Source organism: Melozone crissalis, unplaced genomic scaffold, assembly GCF_028551555.1.
Source record: "Melozone crissalis strain CALT ecotype California unplaced genomic scaffold, PUWL_Pcris_2 ptg000062l_1, whole genome shotgun sequence".
NCBI lineage: Eukaryota > Metazoa > Chordata > Aves > Passeriformes > Passerellidae > Melozone > Melozone crissalis.
Window position 1 is genome coordinate 5,214,786 of NW_026535840.1, and position 23,298 is coordinate 5,238,083.

A 23,298-nucleotide genomic window follows, 5' to 3' on the forward strand; every position below is an offset into this window, starting at 1 on the left:
ACTTGCTGCCTTCTATTTATAGATTATTCTATTGTTGTGCTTCTACTGAGAATTTGAAAAGATGATGCCAGGAATTAAATCTTGGACTTTTTTTTCCTCTGGTTTTTATCCTTTAAAAATAATGGTGTTTATTTTTACTTGGTATTTTTGTTTTCCAAATTCCTTTTCTTTTTTTTTTTTTTTTTTGAAAGATGAGTGCTGCTTTTCTTTGTGGGATTTTTGTCATCAGTTATTCATTTTGCCCACAATAAGAATCACATTTTACTTTTCAGCACCTGCAGAGTGGGATGTCAGGTACAGATGGATCAACAGGGTGAAATCATTGATAAAACAAATGTTCTGAAGTTTTCTGGAATCCAACCGTCAGTGGTGCTTCAGAGCCTTCAGGGGTGGTTCCATCCCATATCCTGCCTGTTCAGGGAAAGAAAACTCTTCTTGTCAGGAGTTTTGCATCAAGTCAAGCCCAATCCTGGCTCCTGGCCCAGGAATTTTGAGCTCCAGGGCAAAGCAGGCTGTGACAGGACTTCAAATCCTTCAGATTGTGCTTTCTGCAGCTCCAGCTCTTCACAGCTCAGTGCAGAACATTAGGCACAACTGGAGATTTATTGAGGTGTTAGGGTTTGTTTGAAGTCACTCATCCTTTCCAAATGATCATTTGGGATTGAAATATTGATGGCTGTGCATAGCAAGGGGATTGTTTTGTGTTGCTTACTAAAATGTGGAGAAGAGTGGAGTGATGGGAGGGATTGGAGTGAAAGACTGGGGCTTTTTGATGCCAGAATTAAAGTAGATGCAATTATTAAATATTTTGATCACATTCTAGAGTGACTTGAGACACGGGGCTCTGAAAGGTGGTGTGATGTCTGAGTGGGGATCTGCAGCTACACCCTGCATGGCTTCCTTGAGGTTTCCTTCAGGAGGAGGGGATGCTTTGAGAAGGCTGAGCTAGAGCAGAGGCCAGACAAAGTTAAAGAATAAAGCTGGGATTTATTAAAAGGATCTCCTCCATGGATCCACCTTGGGCAGCACAAGAGCCCAGCCAGGGCTGCACCCAAGGTGAACCAAAATGGTCCCAAAATGGGCACCCGGTCACAGAGTCTGTCACTTTGATCAGTTCTGCTCCATTTGCATCTTGGAGTTAATTGTCTAATTACAGCTTTAGGTTATAGAGTCCCATCCTTCTTTCTTTTCTCTCTTCAGCCCACGTTGTTTGTGCTCTTGGGCCTGAGATTTGGATCATTTGTCCTTGGTCCCCAGCTAGAGAAGGAATTGTTTTGTCCCCCTGCTCTGTGAAGAGAGCTCACCATCCCTTAATGTGAAGCTCAGACCACCCACTAAAGCAGCACAGAATCTGAAAATTATAAAAGCTAAACCTGAGGCATCCTTGTCCCAGAATAGTGGGGCAAGACTTGTTTGGGTGTTATTTTGCTGATTTTGGTGAGAATCTCTGGAACTGTGAACCATCAGCTCTAGAAACTGCTCAGGGCAGTTGTTCAGTCCCTTGCTGGGGCAGAGGACAGAGGAACAGCCATGCTTGGTATTTGAGTATTACAAATTATTAATTTTGGTAAATTGTAAAGGATGAGACATCTGGAAGTAGAATACAACAGGTTTTATCCCTTAATTTATAAACTAATCCTGGAACTGTTGGGAAATATCAAGTGGTTTGATGTTCATCCCTGTCCCTCTCTGGTATGACTGCAGATTTCCCCAGATTGTGGCGCTCCCCTCATGTCCCACACACACAAAGTCCCTCAGGATGTCACCAGGGTGCCTGAAGAGCTGAAGAACCTTCAGCTCCTGCTCAGTGATCAGTATTGGATTATTCATCAATGGATTGGAAATCAAGGCAAAAGTATAAACACAGGTTTAGGACTTATTGACTCCCTCAGCCTCAGCCAATGATGCTTACCTTAAGCAGGAACCACATAATTTGGGTCTGTTTCTTAACCTTCTTTTTGAATCTTCTCCTGACCCATTAAACTCCCCTTCCTCTGGCCTCCAGATGTGTTTTGGGAGCCCTTGGACAGTGTGCAGCCATTTGATTATCACAGATATTTCAGAGCTCATCCTCGTGCCTGACACTTCTCATAAAGAGCCATTTATTCCCCTATCCAGCCTGTTATCACCCAGACAGTGCCCATTCTTGTGTCGATTTTCCTACTCAGATAACAAATAGATCCCTCCCAAAGCAGCTGACAGTCTGCTCTCCTCAGAGGAGAAGGATTTCAGCAGGGCCAGGAGTCTGCTTGGAAATATTTTGCTTTTTTGATCAGGCCAAGTAAGGAACTCTTCATACAGGGGCAGAAATGCAGCTGGAGGCTTCCAAACTCTTTCCATTTGTCTGGCTCACAACCACATCAGCTCCTGTGTGATAAGAGGATTATTGTCTTTATCATTAGGATTATTTTTCAAATGAGGGAGGAACCTGAGCATTTCTTGACAGGTTAGAGGGTGAAATTTAGGTTCTCTGTTGTGTTTTTCCATCTCTTCTAAGAGGAAATGCCTGAATTTCCTTGCAGTGTCCTGGATTGCATCTGATTAGCCATGGAAATCCATGGGAGGAGACGTGCTCCTGTGGGAATGTTGAGTCTGCCAGGGTCAGAGTGATGAGTGGTGGGATTTCTTCTCCTTGCAAAACTGTTCCTTGTCTTGGGTTTATGATGGAAAACCAGCTAGAATGTCTCTGGTGTAATATTTTAGAAAATTCCAAAGGAAACTGGGCTAAAATATGTTAGAATCTATGGAATGTTAGGGAGAGAAAGTAAAGAAAAAAAGGGCCTTTTTCTGCACAGCTGGTGGAAAAGTTTGAGCACAGCCTAATTACAAGGAGGATGTCTCAGGCTTCATGTTTGAAAACTCTGTCTCTAAACTGCCTTTGGAGCCTAATGAAAACTGGAGCCTGCCTGCAAATCCACAATGCCAAGCAAAGCCTTCTGGAGGAGCATTAATTTGATGGAAAATGCAGCTTTGGGGCTGAATAAATCATCGACAGGCTGCTTCAGAAATGAACAATTTCATCTCTCTGGGTGCTGGATTCCTCCCAGGATGAAGAGGCTCTGAGGAAGAGGGCAGAGCAGAGGGTGGGGTTGGTTTGGGGTCAGACAGGCTGGGGACACTGTTGTCTGAGGAGGGATGATGGATAGATGATTAAATGGGCAGGGCTGGCAGGCCTGGAGAGAGGTAATTAATGCTTTTGATGTTTAATTGGTGCCAGGGAAACGCAGAGGGTGGTGGGGTTGATGTGAGGCAGATGCTCCACATCTCCTCTCACACTGCTCAAGGCCGCACCTCGAGGGCTCTGTCCAGTTCTGGGCTCCCCCAGCTCCCTCCTGGGGCTCCAGCCCCTTCCCCAGCTCTGCTCCCTTCCCTGACAGCCCTTTCTCATGAGGAACCCAAAATTAAACTTCCAAGGGATGCACTTGAAGACCTCACAGTGCTGACAGGGCTCATGGTGAATGTTTAATGTTTGATGAGTTCCTCAGCTGTCCCTTCTAGCTGGTCCCTGAATTCCTGCCCATCATGACAGCATTCCCAAAGCCTCATTGGAATGGAGGTAGAGAAATGACAGCATTCTCCAAGCCTCAGATTGGAATGGAGGTAGAAAACCTCAGATCCCAGCAGGAATTGCAGTGTCCATCAATACTTCGTAGATAACTTGGAGTTCCTCCTATTTTCATGAAGGATTCATTGAAGTTTCAATTTACTGTGAAGCTCTTTAGGGTTTCCTAAGTGGGTTTTTAGTACAAAGACCCAGCATTTTGCTGTGAAGCTCTTTAGGGTTTCCTAAGTGGGTTTTCAGCACAAAGATCCAGCATTTTGCTGTGAATCTCTTTAGGGTTCCCTAAGTGGGTTTTTAGTACAAAAATCCAGCATTTTGCACATCCAGGACTTCAGCCTTGTTGAGAACAGCCTCTGCCATGGCTGCTTTCTCCTGGCACCAATTCCCAGAGAGTTCCCAGTAACGTGGTGGTGGATAAAGACACACTTTGGGTTCTGTTAGAAAGGGGGATGTAGAAACACAGCTCTGAAATGAATTCTCTGGCCTGAAACATCAGTGGAAGTTCAATTGCCATGGCTGGGGAAGAGGGGAAAACTCAGGATAACTGGAATTGTGCCCACAGAGTAATGGAGTGCTTTCTTCTTTCTTTTAAGAAATAAGTGACCTTGGGATAAGAGAAATTCACTGGCCATGGCCACCTTCCTGTCATGGCCACCTTCCTGTCATGGGCTCAGTGAAAAACACCATGGCAAAAGCCAAGGCAAGGTGTTAGCCCTTCACATGGTCTGATTGGTGGTAATTGGCTGGAAATCAGAAAGCTCCAGTGTAGATTTGATGCTGTCACTTAACCTCATCTCTTCCTAATATAAATGGATTTTTCTCCCTACTGGAAAAGGCTGGGACATGATTTTTTTTAGATTTTATTTTTTAATTTTCATTTTCTTGTGACAAAGCGTTATGAAAAAAGGCATTTCAATAAGAGCAAAAATTTCATCAGGAGTCTGGTGAGCTGTCACTTTAGTTAACTCTTAACCAACACAGAGCCCTTGGGATGGGTGTTGGGATGAGCTTGGTGTGATCCTGGTGCTAATTGGAATCCTCTGGGAAGGGAGACGTGGCCAGTCCTCTGTTTGTTCAGGCAAAACCAAAATAGCACAGGCCAGCTCTGAGGAGCTTTGAAATAAAGGGAATTATTACTTCCCCTGTAGAGGGAGTGTAAAATGAATGAGTTCATCCAGACCCTTCTGACAGAGGGATTTTAATGTTTGTCAGTGCTGAGTGCAGCCAAATCATGTCCTATATACAAACCCCCCCCCCCCCCCCAAAAAAAAAAACACCAAAAAAACCCCAAAAACCCCAAATCAAGAGGAAAAATAGGTACAATCTTTGGATCCACCTGTTGTAGCACAGGACTCAGGGGCATATCTGCACTGTGAAGTGTGTGAGAGGAGTCTGAAGGCCAAGCTAAGTAAAGATCTGGGCACAATTCCAAACTAAAAGCTCATTAACTCCAGCTCTGTGTTGCCCTGACCTCTGGGATGTGCATGAGGACAGCCCTGGATGCTCCTTGGCAGGGAATTGGGAGCTAATTTTGGCCTTGACATTACAGAATGATGCTGCTGGGGATGAAGCCCTGGCTCAGGAAAAGCCCCTGCTTTGCTATTTGGGTGCAACGTGAGGTGTGAGGGAAATATTGTGGCAATATTTTCTTCCATTCATGGATAACAGCCATGATTCATGAGGAAATGGGACAGTTCCTGTGTCTAGGTTGTGTTTAGGTTGGATCTCTGCAGAACTGGAGGCTGGAGGATGTATAAATATGGGATTAATGCAGTGAGTTGGTGTCTATACAATTTATATCCTGTGTGTTGCTGCCTTGCAATTATTTGTTTCACATTTAGCCTGCAGCTTGGTGAGCTCATCAATGGCTAATCTGGCAGGTAAATGAGTATTTTAAATGATTCCTAAGGTGTTTAGGGAGCTTTTCCTATTTCTTTGCACAGAGTGGCAGGTTCTTTCCTGGAAAAAGCCTCAACAACCTCTGTAATTACTGGTAGAGCAAAGGCAGGGTGTCAGATCATTCCTTACTGAGTTGTTTCTCAGAGTTGAATTATCAGTGTTTTTAGTTATCTGCTCTCTCCTAATCTCCCTGGGGTTATCTCTGTGTGGTGTCAGGGTTGCACCCAGGTGGGTGAGAGCAGTGAGGATGTGGTGGATGTGTTTTTAGAAGATGATGGATGGTGCTGGCTCCTCCAGCTTGTCCTCTGTTGCTGTTGAGGTGGTTGTGATATAAAGCAGAGGTTACAAGTAGTTTTAGATGGTAACTTTTTATTATTGAACGTGGTTGATTTTTTATATACTTTTTAATTGTTTATACTTTTTATTTTAATTATTGGCTACAAAAAGTTAACATAATACTACTGGTGAAAAGTTACAGTGACTTCAACTGTTTTTTTAAAAATACTTTGTCTAGCTGTAAAGTTTTCTTATTTTTCCTCAGTTTTTCCCTTCTCTTGGTCTTTTTGGTTACAGCTTTGGAGAGAACTCTGTATCAGCTTCTTCTTGCTTCTTAGCTTCTTCTTGCTCATTTAGCTAACAGGCTTGCTGTTAGCTCCTTTGTATCCCTCTGTGATTCACATCATTCCCAATATTCCACCTGTCCTCTGGAATTTGGGACAAGGTGAGCATTAAGTGAAGGTGATGGGGTTTATTTTCTTCCTTAAATAACCCAGGGCATGAAATTGGACTTGGATTTTAAGAGGTGCAAACCCCCCAGTTTGCAGTTTGTTCTGGCATGAAGCATAACCTTTACCAGGAAGAAACTCCATGGGGAATGAAATAAAAGTGAGATTTACATCTGTGTCATTCAAAAGCTGTCATTTCCAAACTAAAACCAACCCATATTTGAATGAAAACTCATCAAGAGTTTCTCAGGAAAGCCAGGAATATTTGTTTCAATATTTTCTACGACAGAATCAAGCAGTTTTGACCATTCCAAAACTTGGGTGCTCCCACAGTTTGCCAGGTGGATTTGTTTGGAAGACGTACAAATTGGATAAATTCTTGTTTCTGTGCTTGAAGATTAGCAATGATTCTGTATGTGCACATCTCCAATCATCTCTCCTGAGTGAAGTTCACATCCTTTACCTGGTAATTGTTGTGTTTTGTCTCAGCAGAGCCCAGGAAAGATGAGGCACAAAGGCTTTAATGTGATTACAGAGAGCTGTTAAATGTGCATCTCATTATGTGGAGTGTCTGGAGGCCTGGCAGGCTGCCTTCCCCACACAAGCAGTGCTCTCCCCTCACAAAGATACAGAAATATTGATCTAAAGATAGGCAATAATTAGCACAAAAGATGATGTTACAGGAAATAGCCCCTGGCACTTGTTGAGAGGGGAATCTTGTTCAGAAGTTGATGTTGAGCATGAAATCACTGCTGAGTAAAATGAACTGATTTGATCACTAAATGCCCACAGATTATAAATTTGGTAAATTGATTATTTAATCTTTTGTGCCCCTAACTCCCAGTGGCTCTCGTTGTGTCACAGAGAATTCTCAGTGATGGGAGCTTGGGGTAGGAGTTTGGTTCAGGAGCTGAGCAGGACCAGGGAAAGGCCTTTAACCATTGGCATCTTCCCCTTTGTTGAATGGGAAGAGTTAAATTTGTGTTGATTTGAGGAAAACAGAGAATGGTGCTCCTCTTTGGGAGCTTCCAACTGAACTCAAACTGGGAGGAAGTGCAGGGACCTTCACCAAAGTGGAGAGCAATGGAGCTCTGCCCTTTTCCCCGCTTGTTCTGAGCCAAAAATTAGGGATTCATGTCTGGGAATTCAAAATCAAGTTATTTTCTCACTCTTGAGCTGCCCTGAACCTGCTGCTCAGGGCGGAATGGCTGGAATCCCTGGAAATGCTGAAGACCAGGTTGGATGGGGTTTGGAGCAGCCTGGGACAGTGGAAGATGTCCCTGCCCCTAGCAGGAGTGGCACTGGATGGGCTTTAAGGTCCTTCCCAACCCAACCCATTCCACAGATTTCTGATTCCATGACCAAGGCTGGACCTCAGGACTGTGGTAAACAAAGTCAGTAAATTCTGAGGTGGAAACAGGAGGAATTTGTAATAGCCCCCTCCTATGAAAAATTAATCTGTGTGAGCAAAAAGATGGGTTTTAATTTCTGCATCTGGACTCAATTTGGAGACTCCCCCTGGGAATCTGGAGAGGAGGTAATGACTCACAATGTGCTTAATTACCTGTAAATTACTTTGTGCTGAGCAGACAGAAAGTAAGAGTTGGGCAGAGAGTGATGAAAGTTCTTTAGCCAAGACAAAAATGAAAGAGGAGGGGAAGAAGCACTGTGATACCACAGGTGTCAATGACAAGCCCAGAAAAAAGTAGATTTGTATAGAATCATAGAATCCCGAAAAGAATTTAGTTAGAAGGACCTTAAATCCCATCCAGTTCCACCTCCTGCCGTGGCAGGGACACCTTCCACCATCCCAGGCTGCTCCAAATGTCCAGCCTGGCCTTGGGCACTGCCAGGGATCCAGGGGCAGCCACAGCTGCTCTGGGCACCTGTGCCAGGGCCTGCCCACCCTGCCAGGGAACAATTCCTAATTCCCAACATCCCATCCAGCCCTGCCCTCTGGCACTGAGAAGCCTTTGGAAGGTAAAGGACAAGGGCAGCACCTCCCTAGGCTGGGTTTTCCAAGGATACCTGTGCATGGTGAAGTCAGGGATGAGTTTCTGGGCCATATATAAGTGTGGAAGTTCTGTCCTGAGTGGGAAGAGATTTAAAATGCTCATAAATGCTCATGAGAAAAGGAGTCACATAATGTGGCTGCCTGGGTAGGATCACCAACATGGAATGGGGGTTTTGGTTTGTTTTTATTTCAGGGAGTTAATTCTGCTTTCACACTGGAGCCACACTGTTGTTAATACTGGTACAAATCCCATTTTAGCAAGCCTTAGTCATGCTACTAATGGGAGCATTTTCTCTTCAGCACCTTTAAAAGTTCTCTAAATGGTGCCATTTGTGCTCTGATATCTTAATGTTTTTATGTCCAGGCAGGGACGGGTCTGGTTTTCCTGCACCGAGTCCATTTGCACATCATAATGATCATTTTATGCATTTGTCCTCTCCTTGCATGGGATGAATTTTTAATGTGCAGGCAGAGGGTGACATTTTTATTGCTTTTACGGGCATCAGGAATGCATTTTAAATTCAATTATGTACTGTCTCTGGAAATACCACACAAGTGACTTGCCAATAAATACATCTCGTGGATTACTGGAAACTAACAGGGACAGTAATCACTGGAGTAACTTCACTGGGCCAATTTTTGTCACTCCAAAAAAAATACAGGTTAATGCATATTCGGAGGAATAATTTAAGCTTCATATAGACACTGATAAAGCAGCATAATTATTTCTGGAAGGAGATGAAAAGAGTTTGTGCAGCTCAATGGAGACAAAAACTCACTGGGTGCCCCAGCAGCTCGATATGCAATTAGAAATCAGTGTTTTAAAGGGTAGGGGAAGTCAGAAAAGGGCATTCCATGCACTGAACACCAGCTCAAAGAACTCACAGGATTTGTGCTGTGGAATTGAGCTGGAGATGAAGACAAATCAGGCTTAGGCTGAAGTGTCCTCAGAGGGATGGTAAAAAATCCTGAAGTTGTTAATAATTGAGCAAATTCCAGCTGACCTGCCGTGAATCACTGTTCTGTTAAGCTGCTGACAAGGAGGGGGAGCAGAACCAGCTGGCCAGAGCACACCAGGAATCAATCAGAATCTGGTTTAACAAGAAAATCCAAACCACTGGAAAACTGGGAAGATAAAACTCAAAGCAAATTGGGATCTGTGCATGCAGGCATACACATCTGTAGGCATGGGATTTGGAATGCTCTGTGGGGAGATAAAAGGTGGTGTTGAAAATAAAACAATGTCACTTGAAACAAGTAATCAGAGTGCAAGTCCTTATCCAGAGGAGGTAAATGCAGGAGGAATCAGCATTTGCTTCTAGGGCATGGAATAATGGAATAGTTCATGTTGGCAGGGATTATCTGCTCCAAACCTTCTTTTAAAACAGCTGAGCTTGAGCCGATCCCACCACCACCATCCCAGAAGAATCTGGAGGGAGCAGATGTCCTGTCCAACACAGCCTCTACTCCTCTGCAGCTCGAGGATGGGAGATGTCAGCAGCTCCTGGATCCTCTGAGGAAACCAGGATTGCAATCTGGATTTTTCTGTCCGGGCTAATGGGATTTACCCTTCCAAACAACACCAGGAATCCAGGACCTTCTGTTGCCCTGTGTTCCGGGTTAAACTGATATTTCATTAAATCCCAATCCTTGGCAAAGTGTTCCCAGCACTTTCTCCATGAGGTTCCAGATCTAAGGGACAATGGATAAGGGACAATGTCCCCAAGCTTCTCAGCTCCACTGCAGCCCTCACTGGATTTTGACTGGAGAAAGGTAAAAGCACCTCTTGATAAGAAAATATCCAGCCTTGTGTCCTTGGCTCCCTCGTGGACAGAACTCTGCCCTGCATGGTGCTGTTCCAGTCCTTTCCCTATTGCTGGAAATGGGGGAATGAGACAAAACCTCAGTTTATGGGCTTTCTAAAGCCACTGGACTTTGCCTTCCTTCACCAGTAGATGATCTTTGCCACCTGATCTTCCTCCCATGTGGGTAATAACCACTCTGAATCTATATTAAGTGACAAATGTGTTATTCCAATGACACTTAATGGGATTTTTGGGGGATGTTATTGGGAAAAACCCATTTTAAATCAATCCTTGTGTGCCCACCCCGGTGCTGCTGCCCTGATCTCTGTGCCTGGTCCACAACTGAGCTGTTGAGCATGTGTGGGTCATTAAAAGGAATTTTGTTAGACATTAATCACCCCAGAGGAGTAAACTGAATCATCTGTAAACATGTGGAATGATCATCAATAAATCAGGAATGACAGGGAACCAGGAATGGATTTATGGAAGTGCTTTCAACACCTGTTGCTGGCTCCTTTTAACAGTATTTTGATATCTGTCAATGAGTCAGATTTTAATCTGAAGTGTTTCCTTCTAAAACACATTGAATGGTGGTTTTAATCAAGTTGAAATGTGGCCTTGCATAAATCAATGTACAGAAAATAAGATCTGCAAGACAGTCATAATCGTATCATTATGACCTTCTTTCAATGAAAAAAATGAAATAAAGCTGACTGGCATAAATTATACTTTAAAATCAGTTTTGATGGGCTGGTGGAGCCATTGTTGGATGAGGATGGGCTCTGGGAATGTCCAGACTCTTGGATCTGCTCTGGGAAAAGAGACAGGGTAGGAAATCCTGGATTGCAGGGCTCAGGGCACAAACTCAGCACCAGAACCAGGTTCTTCTTTTTGGATCCATCTTCCCTGTCCTCTCCCTTCCCTGATCTCCTAATGGACTAAAGTGGGGTGAAGTTTCCCTTCTGTTTGCTTCACGTCTGCCATAGAAATCCTGGAATTCTGTCCTGCATTTTATTATTTCTCTGTCCAAATATCAACCAGGGAGCCCACAGATGTTCCCAACCGCTCCAGTTCCAGGATTGTCTTCATCACTTTTTGGAACAGGGCAAGAAGAAAAGGTTTGGAGGTTCAACCACAAGCCTAGGAAATAATGGAGCAGGGTGCTGGTGGAATTCTCTTCCTGGGATAACCCTGTCATGTGCTGACCTTTATCATCTGTTGAACAGCAATTAATTAAACAAATTGGTGGAATTTAGTGAAGCTTTCATGCTGCACTGGAGAAAATAATGGAAAAGAGAAAATGCTGGAGAGAGCAAAAATGAAACATCTGTTGGGATTCAAGTGGGGATGGATCCGATGTGTGTTCGATCCAAAGGAAACGTCCCTAGGAATAATTTCTCTCTGATGGCAGGACAGGGGCTGTTCCATGGCTGGTCAGTCTCGCTGGTGACCACTGACCAGAACGTTCCTCCCCTTTTCTAAACTGCTTTGGACCTGGAATGTTGCACTTTGCCCTCATGGATCATCTAGAGATGCTCCAGTTGGAAGCTTGGGTGTCCTGCTCCCAAAAAGACTGGGATAAGCCTGGGTGTAGGATCAAGAATTGAGGGTTGGATTTGGGATCACCAGCCCTGGATGGGCTGTGCTGGGAGAGAAAGCCAGGACTGGGATGAACCGGGGTGTAGGATCAAGAACTGAGGGCTGGATTTGGAATCACCGACCCCAGATGAGCTGTGCTGGGAGAAGAAGCTGGGACTGGGTTGAGCCTGGGTGTAGGATCAAGAATTGAGGGTTGGATTTGGAATCACCAGCCTGTGAGAAGCTGAGAGGGTTTGACAGCAGGAGAACAGAATTATACAGAATTACTGCAATTGGCTTCCCAGCACAGAGGGTTTTTTTTATTTTGGGTTTTTTATTGCCCATTATGCTGCTCGTCTGTCTCTAATATTCCTGAGATTATGTTTTCATAAACAATTGTATTTTCGAGCCATGTGTGGAATCTGTCAGGCTTTATTTGATTATTTCTCCAATGGAGCCCAGGCCCCTTGAAAATCCTCAACCTTTAATTCATTTCCAGCTGCAGAGGCTTTGCTGTGCATAGGAAATTTTGGTCTCCAAGATGAAAAGGGAGAATCAACAGAGTTGTAAAATCAGGGATTAAATCATCCTTCTCCTTTCTTTAATTCAATAAAGGACTCAGGCTTATCCTGGAGAAAGGTATGTCCCACCCTTGGCTTTAGAGGTACTTTAAAAATATTTGGGATTCTGTGCAGGTAATAAATCACGAGGAAGGGGGTTTTGCCCCTTTATGGGTTGAGATCATAGAGCTGGGCTGGTTTGGATGTTCTGGGGGTCTTGCTGGGGATCCCAGGGGTTGGCACAGCACCGCTTGTTTGTGGAAAGGTCTCAAATGCCTCTGAGGTGGATTTTCATGGGGCTAATCCCAGGATTTCATCCTGGCATGGTTGTGATGGGTTCTTGCCATAAAAGGAACAAAATTCTTTGGATTTTGGTACCATGTTTTGTGGCTTATTTCTCTGGGGGGTAACTGATTTTTTCTTGGAAGTCGGTTCTCATTGGTGAGCTCAGAAGTGATCCTCTGGTGATCACTCAGAAGGGATTTTCTTTGGAATTGTCCCTCCATAAATCATCTCAGATGTATCAGCCAGAGTGAGGAGCTCAAGGTTGCTCCCAAACCCAGTGTCTGGGATTTGATGATGCTGCCAACCATGGGGTCACCCCTGCTAGCTTCCAACCTAGGAATGTGTTGGGCAGGACATCCATGTTTTTAAATTCTTTTCATAGTAAGTAACAACAAAAAAGGTAAATATTTAGGTGTTTTAATGCTTTGTGAATTCTGAGATTCACTCAACGCCTGTGTAAGGGAGCAATTAAGAAAAAGTAATTAAATATTACGCAGGATGCCAGGGTGTGTGAGGCTGCAGGAGCTGAGCGGACACCTGGTGTCCCCTCCCTGCTCCAGCAGGGCCATCCCAGAGCCCAGGGCACAGCACTGTGTGCAGCCAGCTGTGCCCCAGCCCCAGGGAGGAGAGCCCCCAGGCTGTGTGGGCAATGTGCTCAGGGCTGGGCACTGCCCAGGGCAGAAGTTGCGCCTCCTGTGCAGGGCAGTTGCTGGGCTCAGGCCCTGCCCGTGGCTCTGGTGCCATTGCTGGGCCCCGGAGCAGAGCCTGGGCCCTGCTCTGCCCCTCCCTGCAGCCAGGCCCAGCCAGGCCTGAGGGCCCCTCTCAGCTGGGGCTCCTCTCCAGGCTGAGCAGCCCCAGCTCCCTCAGCCTGGCCTGGAAGGGCACCCACATGCTCCAGGCCCTTGCTCAGCTCCAGCAGCTCCTGGCCCTTTCAGGTCCCTTTGCTTTGGGGAGGTTGCCCAGGAGAAGGTGAAAAGCTGGTGTTTCAGAGGACGTTAAAAAACATTTACAGCTTATCTTTCTGTTGTGTACATGTAATTCTGAAGGCAGCAAATGATGGTGATCTCTGTGATATGTTCATTTAATGGGGTTGGTTAAAAGGAGGACGCAGCATTCCGGCAGCAAACAGGGCTGTGCTTGTAGAGGGTGTCAGTGGCTCCATGAAAAAGAGATGATTATGATGCTGTCAAGTGCAGCAGAAATCTCTTAGACACAAGATTCCTGCCTTCATTTGGTCTTGGATATGTTGTAAATACCCAATTTGGAGGAAAGAGAGACAATAGCCCGTGCATGCAAATGCCATTTGTCCCTTGTTTACACTCACTGTGATTTTGACTCATTGACCAGTGTTAAGGATCTCTTTTGAGGCACACTGTGAGAATGAGTCCCAGAAATATTTTGTTTTCTACTTGGTCTTTGTTGGACTTCATTCTGGTGCTCCAGTGTTGCAAGGCCAGGTTGGATAGGGCTTGGAGCAGCCTGGGACAGTGGAAGGTGTCCCTGCACATGGCAGGGGTGGTACTGGATGGTTTTAATGTCCCTCCCAACCTAAACCATCCTGGGATTCTGTGGTTCAGTCAAGAAGCAGAAAATTGCCTTGGTGCACCCACCTTGGGTCTGTCCAGAGGTTGAAGGCTGAGGTTCCATTTTCCATAAAATGTCCTAGACAAAGGGGAAAAAATGCAGGAGAGAAACTCCTTGACAGCAAACTGTTTTGAAGAGGTAATTGCAGAGCAAGTCAAAGACAATTTAATTTCAGCTGTATTGCAAATGCAGGATCATAAAAATCAGTGTTCAGGGCTATGAGGCTTTGCATGACAGCTTTTATCTTTAATCACCGGTGTATTTATATCAAACACAATATGGCCAGATGGACCAGGGCAGTCATTGTCCCTCTGGGCTGGCCCTGCTGAGGGACCTCCAGGGCTGTGTTCAGTTCTGGGTCCCCAATGCGGGAAGGACATGGAGGGGCTGGAGCGTGTCCAGGGAAGGGAACAGAGCCCCAGGAGGGGCTGAGGGAGCTGGCAAGGGGCTCAGCCTGGAGCAAAGGAGGCTCAGGGGGCCCTTGTGGCTCTGCACAACTCCCTGCCAGGAGGGGACAGCCAGGGGGGGCCGGGCTGTGCTGCCAGGGAACAGGGACAGGACAAGGGGAAAGGGCCTCAGGCTGGGCCAGGGGAGGCTCAGCTGGGACAGCAGCAGCAATTTCTGCATGGAAAGGGTGCTCAGGCCTTGGCAGGGGCTGCCCAGGGAGCTTTGCAGTGCCCAGCCCTGCAGGTGTCCCAGGAAGGGCTGGAGGTGGCACTCAGTGCTCCGGGCTGGGGACAAGGTGGGCACTGGGCACAGCTGGGACTCCAGGGGCTGGCAGGGATTTTCCAGCCTCAGGGATCCCGGGGTTCTGTGATACAACAATGTTGGAAAAGCTGGGTGAGTTGGAAGGTAGAAAAGGTCTGCTTTGGGACTGCAGGTTGAATTTGATTTGCAAATATGAAGAAATGCCACCTGCTAGACCCAAAATCATCCCATCCCGTCCTCCAAGGATTCCAGCAGGAGCAGGTTCCCTCTGTGAGGTGGCTCAGGAGTAGCACAGTGAACTCTGTGCCTCGAGATGAGCAACCAGAGCTGTGCCTGCCCAAACTTCACTGAGGTTCCCAGACTGGCTGCTGCTTCTGCTGAGCCCTGGTGGCTCTCAGGGAGCAATTGTCCTTTTCAAGATGAATCATCCTGGGTAAATTCATGTGCAATGGGAGGAGGGGGTTCACATACCTGCTGATGACTCTCCCTCCCTCTCATACTGACATCAACAATGGAATTTTTTTCTTTTAGATCAGTCCCATCTCCCCAGTGACTGCCACAGGAGATGCAGTAGGAGGGCTCTGTGTGATAATGAACCCTTGTCAGGGAGAGGCAGGGATTGACAGAGCAAGGCAAAACACTCCTCCAGAATTCCTGCTCTGTTTATTGAACATAAACAGAGCCTGGGCTGAAGGAGAGCGCCTGCAAGTGTTCAAAACCACACAGATGTGGTGGGTAGGAATGGTTAATGATGGACATGGCTGTCGCAGACATCTTTTATGAAAAATCCTTTCCTTAGGATTTTTCCTCCTGAGAAGCTGAGAGGCCACAGGAATAAAATGTAAACATTGATTATCTGCTGCTATGGAATGCAACAGGTGCATCTGTGATTGGCCCATGTTGGATGTTTGTAATTAATGGCCAATCACAGTCAGCTGGCTTGGACACAGAGCCCGAGCCACAAGCCTTTGTTATCATTTTTTGCTATTCTATTCTTAGCTAGCCTTCTGATGAAACCTTTTCTTCTATTCTTTTAGTATAGTTTTAATGTGATATATATCATAAAATAATAAATCAAGCCTTCTGAAACATGGAGTCAGATCCTTGTCTGTTCCCCAGTCCGAGATCATTTCAGGTTCCCCTCAGGGACACTGAGAGTTCTGGTCTCATGTTGTCAGCAGATCCCTTGGGATCCTTTCAGCACAAGAGGGAAAAATGCAAATTGTGGGATTTGATTTGCTTCAGGATTTGCTCATCAGGGCTAAGATCAGTTCTGCTTCTCTCCTGTTTTCCTGTTTGTAGCAGGGCTTAGGATATAAACAGATCCCTGAAAACAAATGTCCCACAACCTTCTTTCAGGATTGTATTTCTCTGATAAGGGCTGTGTAATGAGTGGCAGAGTGTTCAAACTGTGGCTGTTCCATTTTCACCTTCTCCAAAATGAGTAATTGTGAATTGTTTACTGCCTGTGTGGCTATAGCACAGCAGACAAATCATCTGCAGCACCTGCTGAGCAAATCTCTTTCCTCTTCCTGAGACTTCTGCTCCATGAGGTGCTTCCAAGGCCAACGCAAAGTGAAATTAATGGGAATGTGAGTGGCTGTCACCCTCCCTGTCCCTTCCTCCTGGTTCTCTAATATTTTTTGAGCTGTGTCCTGTTCTGGGTCCTCATAGCCAGAGGGTCCTGGAGGGGCTGGAGCATGTCCAGGGAAGGGAATGGAGCTGGGGAAGGGTTCAGGTGTGAATTTCTGCATGGAAAGGGTGCTCAGGCCTTGGCAGGGGCTGCCCAGGGAGCTTTGCAGTGCCCAGCCCTGCAGGTGTCCCAGGAAGGGCTGGAGGTGGCACTCAGTGCTCTGGGCTGGGGACAAGGTGGGGATCATGGGGCACAGCTGGGACTCCATGGGCTGGCAGGGATTTTCCAGCCTCAGTAATTCCATGAATCCAAGCAAAAACCAGCCTGGACTTAACAATGATCTGTATGACTGGGGAAGGACTGAGGTTTTTGGAGAAATAGATACACCTTTTCTAAAATTAATTTCTGCCACTTCTCTTGTGGGTACTGTGAATGAAAATAACCACCAGCAGATCCTTAAAGCAATATTTATTAATCTGACAGAAAAGAGGAATTATCTTTTTGATGCAGCAGTTTGCAACACAAAAGGAATTGTACCTGGCAGGGTGGGCAGGCCCTGGCACAGGGTGCCCAGAGCAGCTGTGGCTGCCCCTGGATCCCTGGCAGTGCCCAAGGCCAGGCTGGAGCAGCCTGGGACAGTGGAAGGTCAGGCAAGGGTGGCACTGGGTGGGCTATAAGGTCCCTTCTAATCCCAGCCACTCTCATTTTATGAAGTGATGCCATGATCCTAATGGATCCAGCATTCTCTCCCTGACACAACAGTGGGAGGCTGCCTGTACAGCTTCAGTTGTCCAAAACACCATTTTTTGGTGATATCCCAAATCAAGGATCAGCTGGCGCTGATCAGATTGTAGCCTCAGTTCTTTTGGAGCTGAGACAGAGCAGTAGGACGTCCCAAGTGTGCTAAAGAGGGACATTTGCATTTTTCAGCCTTCATTCCAGTGGGGTGCCAAACAAAAAGTTTCAGGGAGCTCAGACAGCCGTAATTTCCTTTTACTGTAGTGTTGGAGTCTGGAGCTCTGCTTACTCAAGGCACAAAGCAGTGACAACAACAGCAATTGTGATGATGCCAAGCAGCAATAAAAAAGAGAGGTTTTGGTCCAGGCTTAACCCAGGAGAAACATCTGCCACCGAGCTGGATGAGCACCCTCACTGAACACCCTTCACAACTTTGGGAATGAGTCTTGAAAGGGATTTAGAGAGTGAATGGCTGCTTTTGTATCCTGGAGGCAGAGCAGAGCCAGCAGCCCTGCGGACTGTGGTGTGTGTCAGAAGATAAATGTCCTGTCAGAGCTGGCAGGGACTGAGGCTGCAAACAACACCTTGGGCCACAGCCAGCACTGCCTGGAAGCCATTGCTGCTTCCTCAGGAGCCATCCCATGGGATGGACCACCGGCATGAGTCCAGGATGGATCACAGGCATGAATCCAAGCGTGGCTCATGGGGATGTTGCTTCTACCTGGAAGTTGAGAGCAGCTTGGGGGCTGCATCCCCAGGGATGGAGCCATGACCTTTGGGTTGTGCATGTCCCTGCTCCTCCATGGGGACAGGGAGTCAGTCCAGGGATGTTTCAGCACAGCTGCTTTCCCTGAATTTGGCAGCTGGTGCTCTCTGGGAAAATGTGTCACGTTTGGAGCCAGCTGCAGACAGGGAGCAATTCCCCAGGGGAAATTCTCCTGGCTCCAGACACTGCCATCATCCCTGCACAGTGTTCTGTGGCTGAGCAGTGGGGAATGCAGCCAGGAGAATGTCACCTCTCCTCCTGCCCCTGCTCACTGTCCAGGATATAGGGACAGGGATGAGGAGAAGGTTCCTCATCCCATTCCCTGCCACGGCAGTCATGCTCTCCTGATATAATGCTGTTTGTGGATGGATGAAAATCATTCAGTTTATTGCATTTTCTGTTAAAACTCAAATCCTGGAGCCAGGGGTCTGCTTTGCCTCCTTGTTTGCTGCCTCTGTAGGGTGGCCTGGACTCTCCTGAGGAACCTGGGCTGTATTTTGCCTATCAAATAGGCATAATTTGCTTTCCATCCTTTTCCACACCAATATCACCTTCAAGAGCTTTGAGGACTGCAGGTGGGCAGGAGGTCAGTTGTGAATATCCATTCCATCCCCAGCTGGATTCCGTAGCCTCATCCAGGGAGTGGATTCAGGGCAGGTGCAGAAATTACTCCTCATTAGGTAGAATAAGAAGCAGCTGGAGAAAATCCCTTATAAGGATTGGGTGAGCAGAGTAGAAGGAGCCCCATTGTGCTGGGAGAAGTTGGTGAGTTGCTCTTGTTTCTTCTGGGATTGAATTCCAATCATCAAACTGAAAAAAGCTTCCAAGACCATCAATTCTAGCTCTTCCTGGGCAAAGTGAGAGATGGTTGTGGAACGAGAGGAACAAGTGAAGTCCTTCACTTGTGGCAGTCGTGCTCTCCTGATAAAATGCTGTTTGTGGATGGATCAAAATCATCCAGTTTACTGCATTTTCTGTTAAAACTCAATTCCCGGAGCCAGGGATCTGCTTTGCCTCCTTGTTTGCTGCCTCTGTAGGGTGGCCTGGATCCACTCTTGATAGGCTGTATTTTGCCTATCAAACACATAAATAATTTTCTCTCTATTCTTTTTTACACCAATATTGCCTTCAAAAACTTTGAGGACTGCAGGTGAGGAGGAGATCAGTTGTGAATATCCATTTCATCCCCAGCTGGATTCCATAGCCTCATCCAGGGAGTGGATTCAGGGCAGGTGCAGAAATTATTCCTCATTAGGTGGAATAAGACGCAGCTGGAGAAAGTCTTATAAGGACTGGGTGAGCAGAGTGGAAGGAGCCCATCATGCTGGGAGAGGTTGGCAAGCTGCTCTTGTTTCTTCTATAATCAAATTCCAATCATTAAGCTGGAAAAAACTTCCAAGATCATCAAATCCAGCTCTTTCTGGGTAAAGTGAGAGATGGTTGTGGAGCAAGAAGAACAAGTGAAGTCCTTGTACTGCAGGTAGGGAGAAAAGTCACAACTTTCAGTCTTTGCTGCAGACTTTCAGTGTTGCATACCAGAATATCTGTTTTGTCAGCTGTAGCACTGTTACTGTCTGGAGTGGGTGGTTAAAAATCTTCATTATTGATGGGATTTAAGCAGCAGTGGGAGGATAACTTGGTGGAGAAAGTCTGGGTTTGTTTGACCCTGCTTTGTTGGACAGAACAATTGTTTTTTGGACAGCTGGAGCAGTGTTTGTTGTGATTTTTTTTTCACCCTAAACACATCCCAGCTCAAGGGCTGAATGTTTGCCCTTCTATACCTTTTTCACACAGTTGTAGAAAGGGAAATACAATTTTCCTGCCTCTTGCTGTGGTGATCAAAGATTCCCTGTGAGGTTTTCTGCTCCCATTTGCCTCCCTCCCACGTGTTTTCCCACTTGCAGCAATTTGCAGCTCAGCTGTTATGCTCAAGGCTCTCCCTGGAGAGCTGAGGCTCCATTTGCCTTTCAGGGCAAGTACCCACCTGGAAATAATCATGGAAACACTTATTTTGCACACAAGTCCCTCAAAAATCCAGGCAGTTCTTGGAGGGAATCAAGACTCTGTTTTATGAATCCATTTAATATTGTCCTGTGGAGAGCAGAGGGAGGTTTTTATTGACCTCAAAATCAAATCTTGCTCTCTTCTTTTCAAAGAAACTCAAATATTTGGCTGTTTTGTCACTTCTGGCTGTTTTGTCACTTCTGGCTCTTTAGGGGAATTCTGGCCTGCCATAAACCCCCCTAAATCTGGGATATTGATGATGTAATTCCATGATATATTTGAAGTTTGTTTTGTCAACAAATTGCTTTTCCTATTATTTGCTCTATTGCAGAGTTGAAATTTTAGGCTTTTCTCATGGTAAGAGTTGGAATTTAAAAACTTAGGGCCTATTTGTCTGTTTTTTAATGGATTTGGTCTATAATAGATGCCTTTTACTACCCTCCCTTGGATTTCCTAGGCTTAATTATCTGTTAAAAAATACTCTGTGGTGAGTTCCCCCCAATTTGGGAGTTTAGGGGGCAAAGATCTGACCACTTGTCCAAGGCTGTTATCTTCTTCCATAAGTTCATTCCTCATTTGGGAATGCTGGAATTGATGTAATGAATTTTCATTTTATGCTTAGGCATTGCTGTCACAGGATTCCTGTCCAGTTGTTTGCTTGCTCCTGTTACAAAGTGGGCCCACATGCTCCCAGTACTAAAAATGTTCTTCCTAAGGAAAAAAAGCTGTTGTTGAGAGCATGAAAGGTGATATTTTGTGCATTTATCAGTCCAGATTTGTCTTATCATTAAATAGATTCAGTTGAAATTATTTTTTTAATTAAATGGAAGGGTTGGCCTGGATAATTTAGCCTGGCCATGGGTGCTTCCAGGGCCAGCCACAGCTTCTCTGGGCCATGCTGTATTTTGGGTTAAATTTTTGTTGTGTCTGTGCGTTTCCTTCAGCATCACCTGGGAATAATGATGGATCTCAGGTTTTTATGGAAAAGAGAGGATGAGAAACCAGAGTATTGCAAATTACAGGCTGGTTGAGAGGATAGGAGAGACATCTGGAGGTCCTCTGGTTCAGATTGCCATGGAGCATGTCCTGATGGCTTTTGGGTCTTTCCAAGGAGGACAATTGCACAGCCTTCTGGGCTGTAAGGCAGTGGAGATACAGCTTCCAAGTCAGGATACTCCCTGCAGCTTTGGAGACCCAAACTCGTGTCCCCCGTCCTGCTCCAGGCTGGCTTAGGTGCAGTCCTGTGGGCCCTGGCTCAGGGGGCTCTTTATGGCTGCATCACCTTCCCATCCCAGCCTGGCCTGGGCAGCCTTTGCTGAGGGAATTGCTGCCAAACAAGGGACCAAGTCACCTTTTTGGCTGAAGAAAAGCTACAAATTTGGCTGTGAAACCACCAGGAAAGTGTTCAGAAACACCCTGAAAGCTTGGATGGGTGCTCATTGCTGCAGAGCTCTGCCCTCTGTCCATCTAGGTGTGGTTTCACTCTTCTATCTGTGGCTGCTTCACTGATCAACATTTTTAGGGTTGCAATTTATTTCTGGGGGGCTGAAGCAGACCAGGAAGGAATATCACTGAGCAGGTTTGTGGCACACAGGAATTCCAGTGGATCCTGAATGGATCCTGTTGCAGTAAGGTAGAAAAATCATAAAGAAAGGCCTCATAAAGTCAGACCTGCTCCTAAAATCAGTGGCTGGCCTTGCACTTTACAAGTTCCCATGTGAAAGTAGTCCTGGTGTGAGCAGTTCATGAACATAACAATCTATTCCTGGGTAAAAAACAGCCAGCACCTGTATAAACTGGTTTTGCACCATTAGATAGTTTTCGTTTTTCTATCTCTCACAAACAACTTTTCCTGCATGTACACACTGGGGGTTTGAGTTACCAATCAATACAGAATAACAACTTCTTAATTACCAATAATTGGTAGGAAAGCTACTGACCAATTAAAGTCTCACACAAGGTCTGTAAAACTGTCTAAAAAGGAGTTATGTGATTAAAGATGGGTCTTTTTCCACCATGAAGAAAATGGAGTCCATGTGGTTTATTCCTGTAGATTACCAGCTTTAGGGATGGCTCTCCAGAGGTTTATCCCAGTGGTCTCCCATCATCACTAAATGCATCCTGCAGATTTCCATGATATTTTTTCCCAGTTCAGCCCCAGAGCGTGAGGGAGGAATCTCAGGAAGGCAGAGGGGAGGAAAGCAGCTGGATGTGTGCTCTGTGTAAAGGGATCCATTAATGGAGGTTTTTTTTCTATTGCAGCGTTCCCACATTCCAGAGCCTTCCCGAGGAGATCCTCAGTAAGCTTGCAGATGTCCTGGAAGAGGTAAGAGCTTTGAATATTGAGATTTCACAAGCTCAGAACCTTCTGCTGGCATTATCCAGCCTCTTCTTTTTCCCCCCAAAGAGCAGCTCCCCAGTTTGGCACCCCTCGGGGCCATGAGAGGAGTTGTGGGGAAAATGAATCCAGTTTTGAACAGGGTTTATATATTTTTAATTGGATTTTTATCCAATCAATCATTTCCTGTGGTGTCCAGAAGGGAGTGAGCTTCTCCAGCCTCTGGGTGAGTGGTGGGGAGGAGGGGAATGTGAAAAGTGTCCCATCAAATCTGAAATGAGACCAGGTTATGTTGCAGGGTATTTTAAAAGGGTTGTGGAAAAGGTGCTCTGGGAAGAATTGCAGCAGTGTTGAGATGTTGGGCTGGAGTTGGGCTTTGCCTGCCTGCCTTTAACTGGGGTCTCATTAGGGTCAGCCTTTTAATAAGTCTATTTAAAACAACAAAGAAATCACCCACAAAACACCAACCTAAACAACCTAAACCTCTGGAAAAAAAAAAAAAAACACAAAAAACCCTAACCTGCACCCTACCAAAAAAACCCCAACCTTGCCATATAAGCAGATATAAAATAGATGTAAAATACTTGGGTCATATCAGTCTCCCCCCATATTTTATTCCCCCAACACTCCCTTCTGAGCCTGAGGAATTCAATATCCCAGAAAGTCGTTAATAAACCCTTCCAAAAGGTGATTTAAGTGCAGGGAATGAGTGTGTGGCAGTAATTTATTTCATTCCTGCTGGCTTTTCTTCATCCCCGCCTCTCCATCAGGGAAGATGTTCCCATGGATTTGGAGCAAAAGCGCTGCTGACATCGGAGTTGATTTGAATTCCTTTTTTTTCTGAGCTTTGCTGGGGTGTTGTTCCTTCTCTGCCTTTTTATTTAGTGCCCGGATAAATTCTGTGGCTCCAACAAATCAGCTGTTTGTCACCCTGAATAATTGCATATTCACAGATAAGCTTTACTCCTTTTACTGCCAGGGAATGCTCTGATTTAAGGAAAAAAAAAGGATATGAATTCCCTCTGCTGTAAATTCCATCTGCCTATCTCAAAACCCCACTCCCAACCAGAATTTGCTTGGATCACATCACCAGCATTAA

The 23,298-nt window shown here is 45.7% G+C and overlaps 1 protein-coding gene across 2 annotated transcripts in view; it reads left to right on the forward strand.

The window, feature by feature from the left end:
* The window catches only part of PRKG1 (protein kinase cGMP-dependent 1), a 353,715-nt gene that overhangs the window by 218,960 nt on the left and 111,457 nt on the right, over positions 1 to 23,298 (forward strand). For both annotated transcript variants that reach the window (XM_054288351.1, XM_054288352.1), the window contains exon 5: positions 22,124 to 22,187. In XM_054288351.1, coding sequence (XP_054144326.1) covers positions 22,124 to 22,187 — 64 coding nt within the window. The remainder of the gene's footprint in view (positions 1 to 22,123; positions 22,188 to 23,298) is intronic.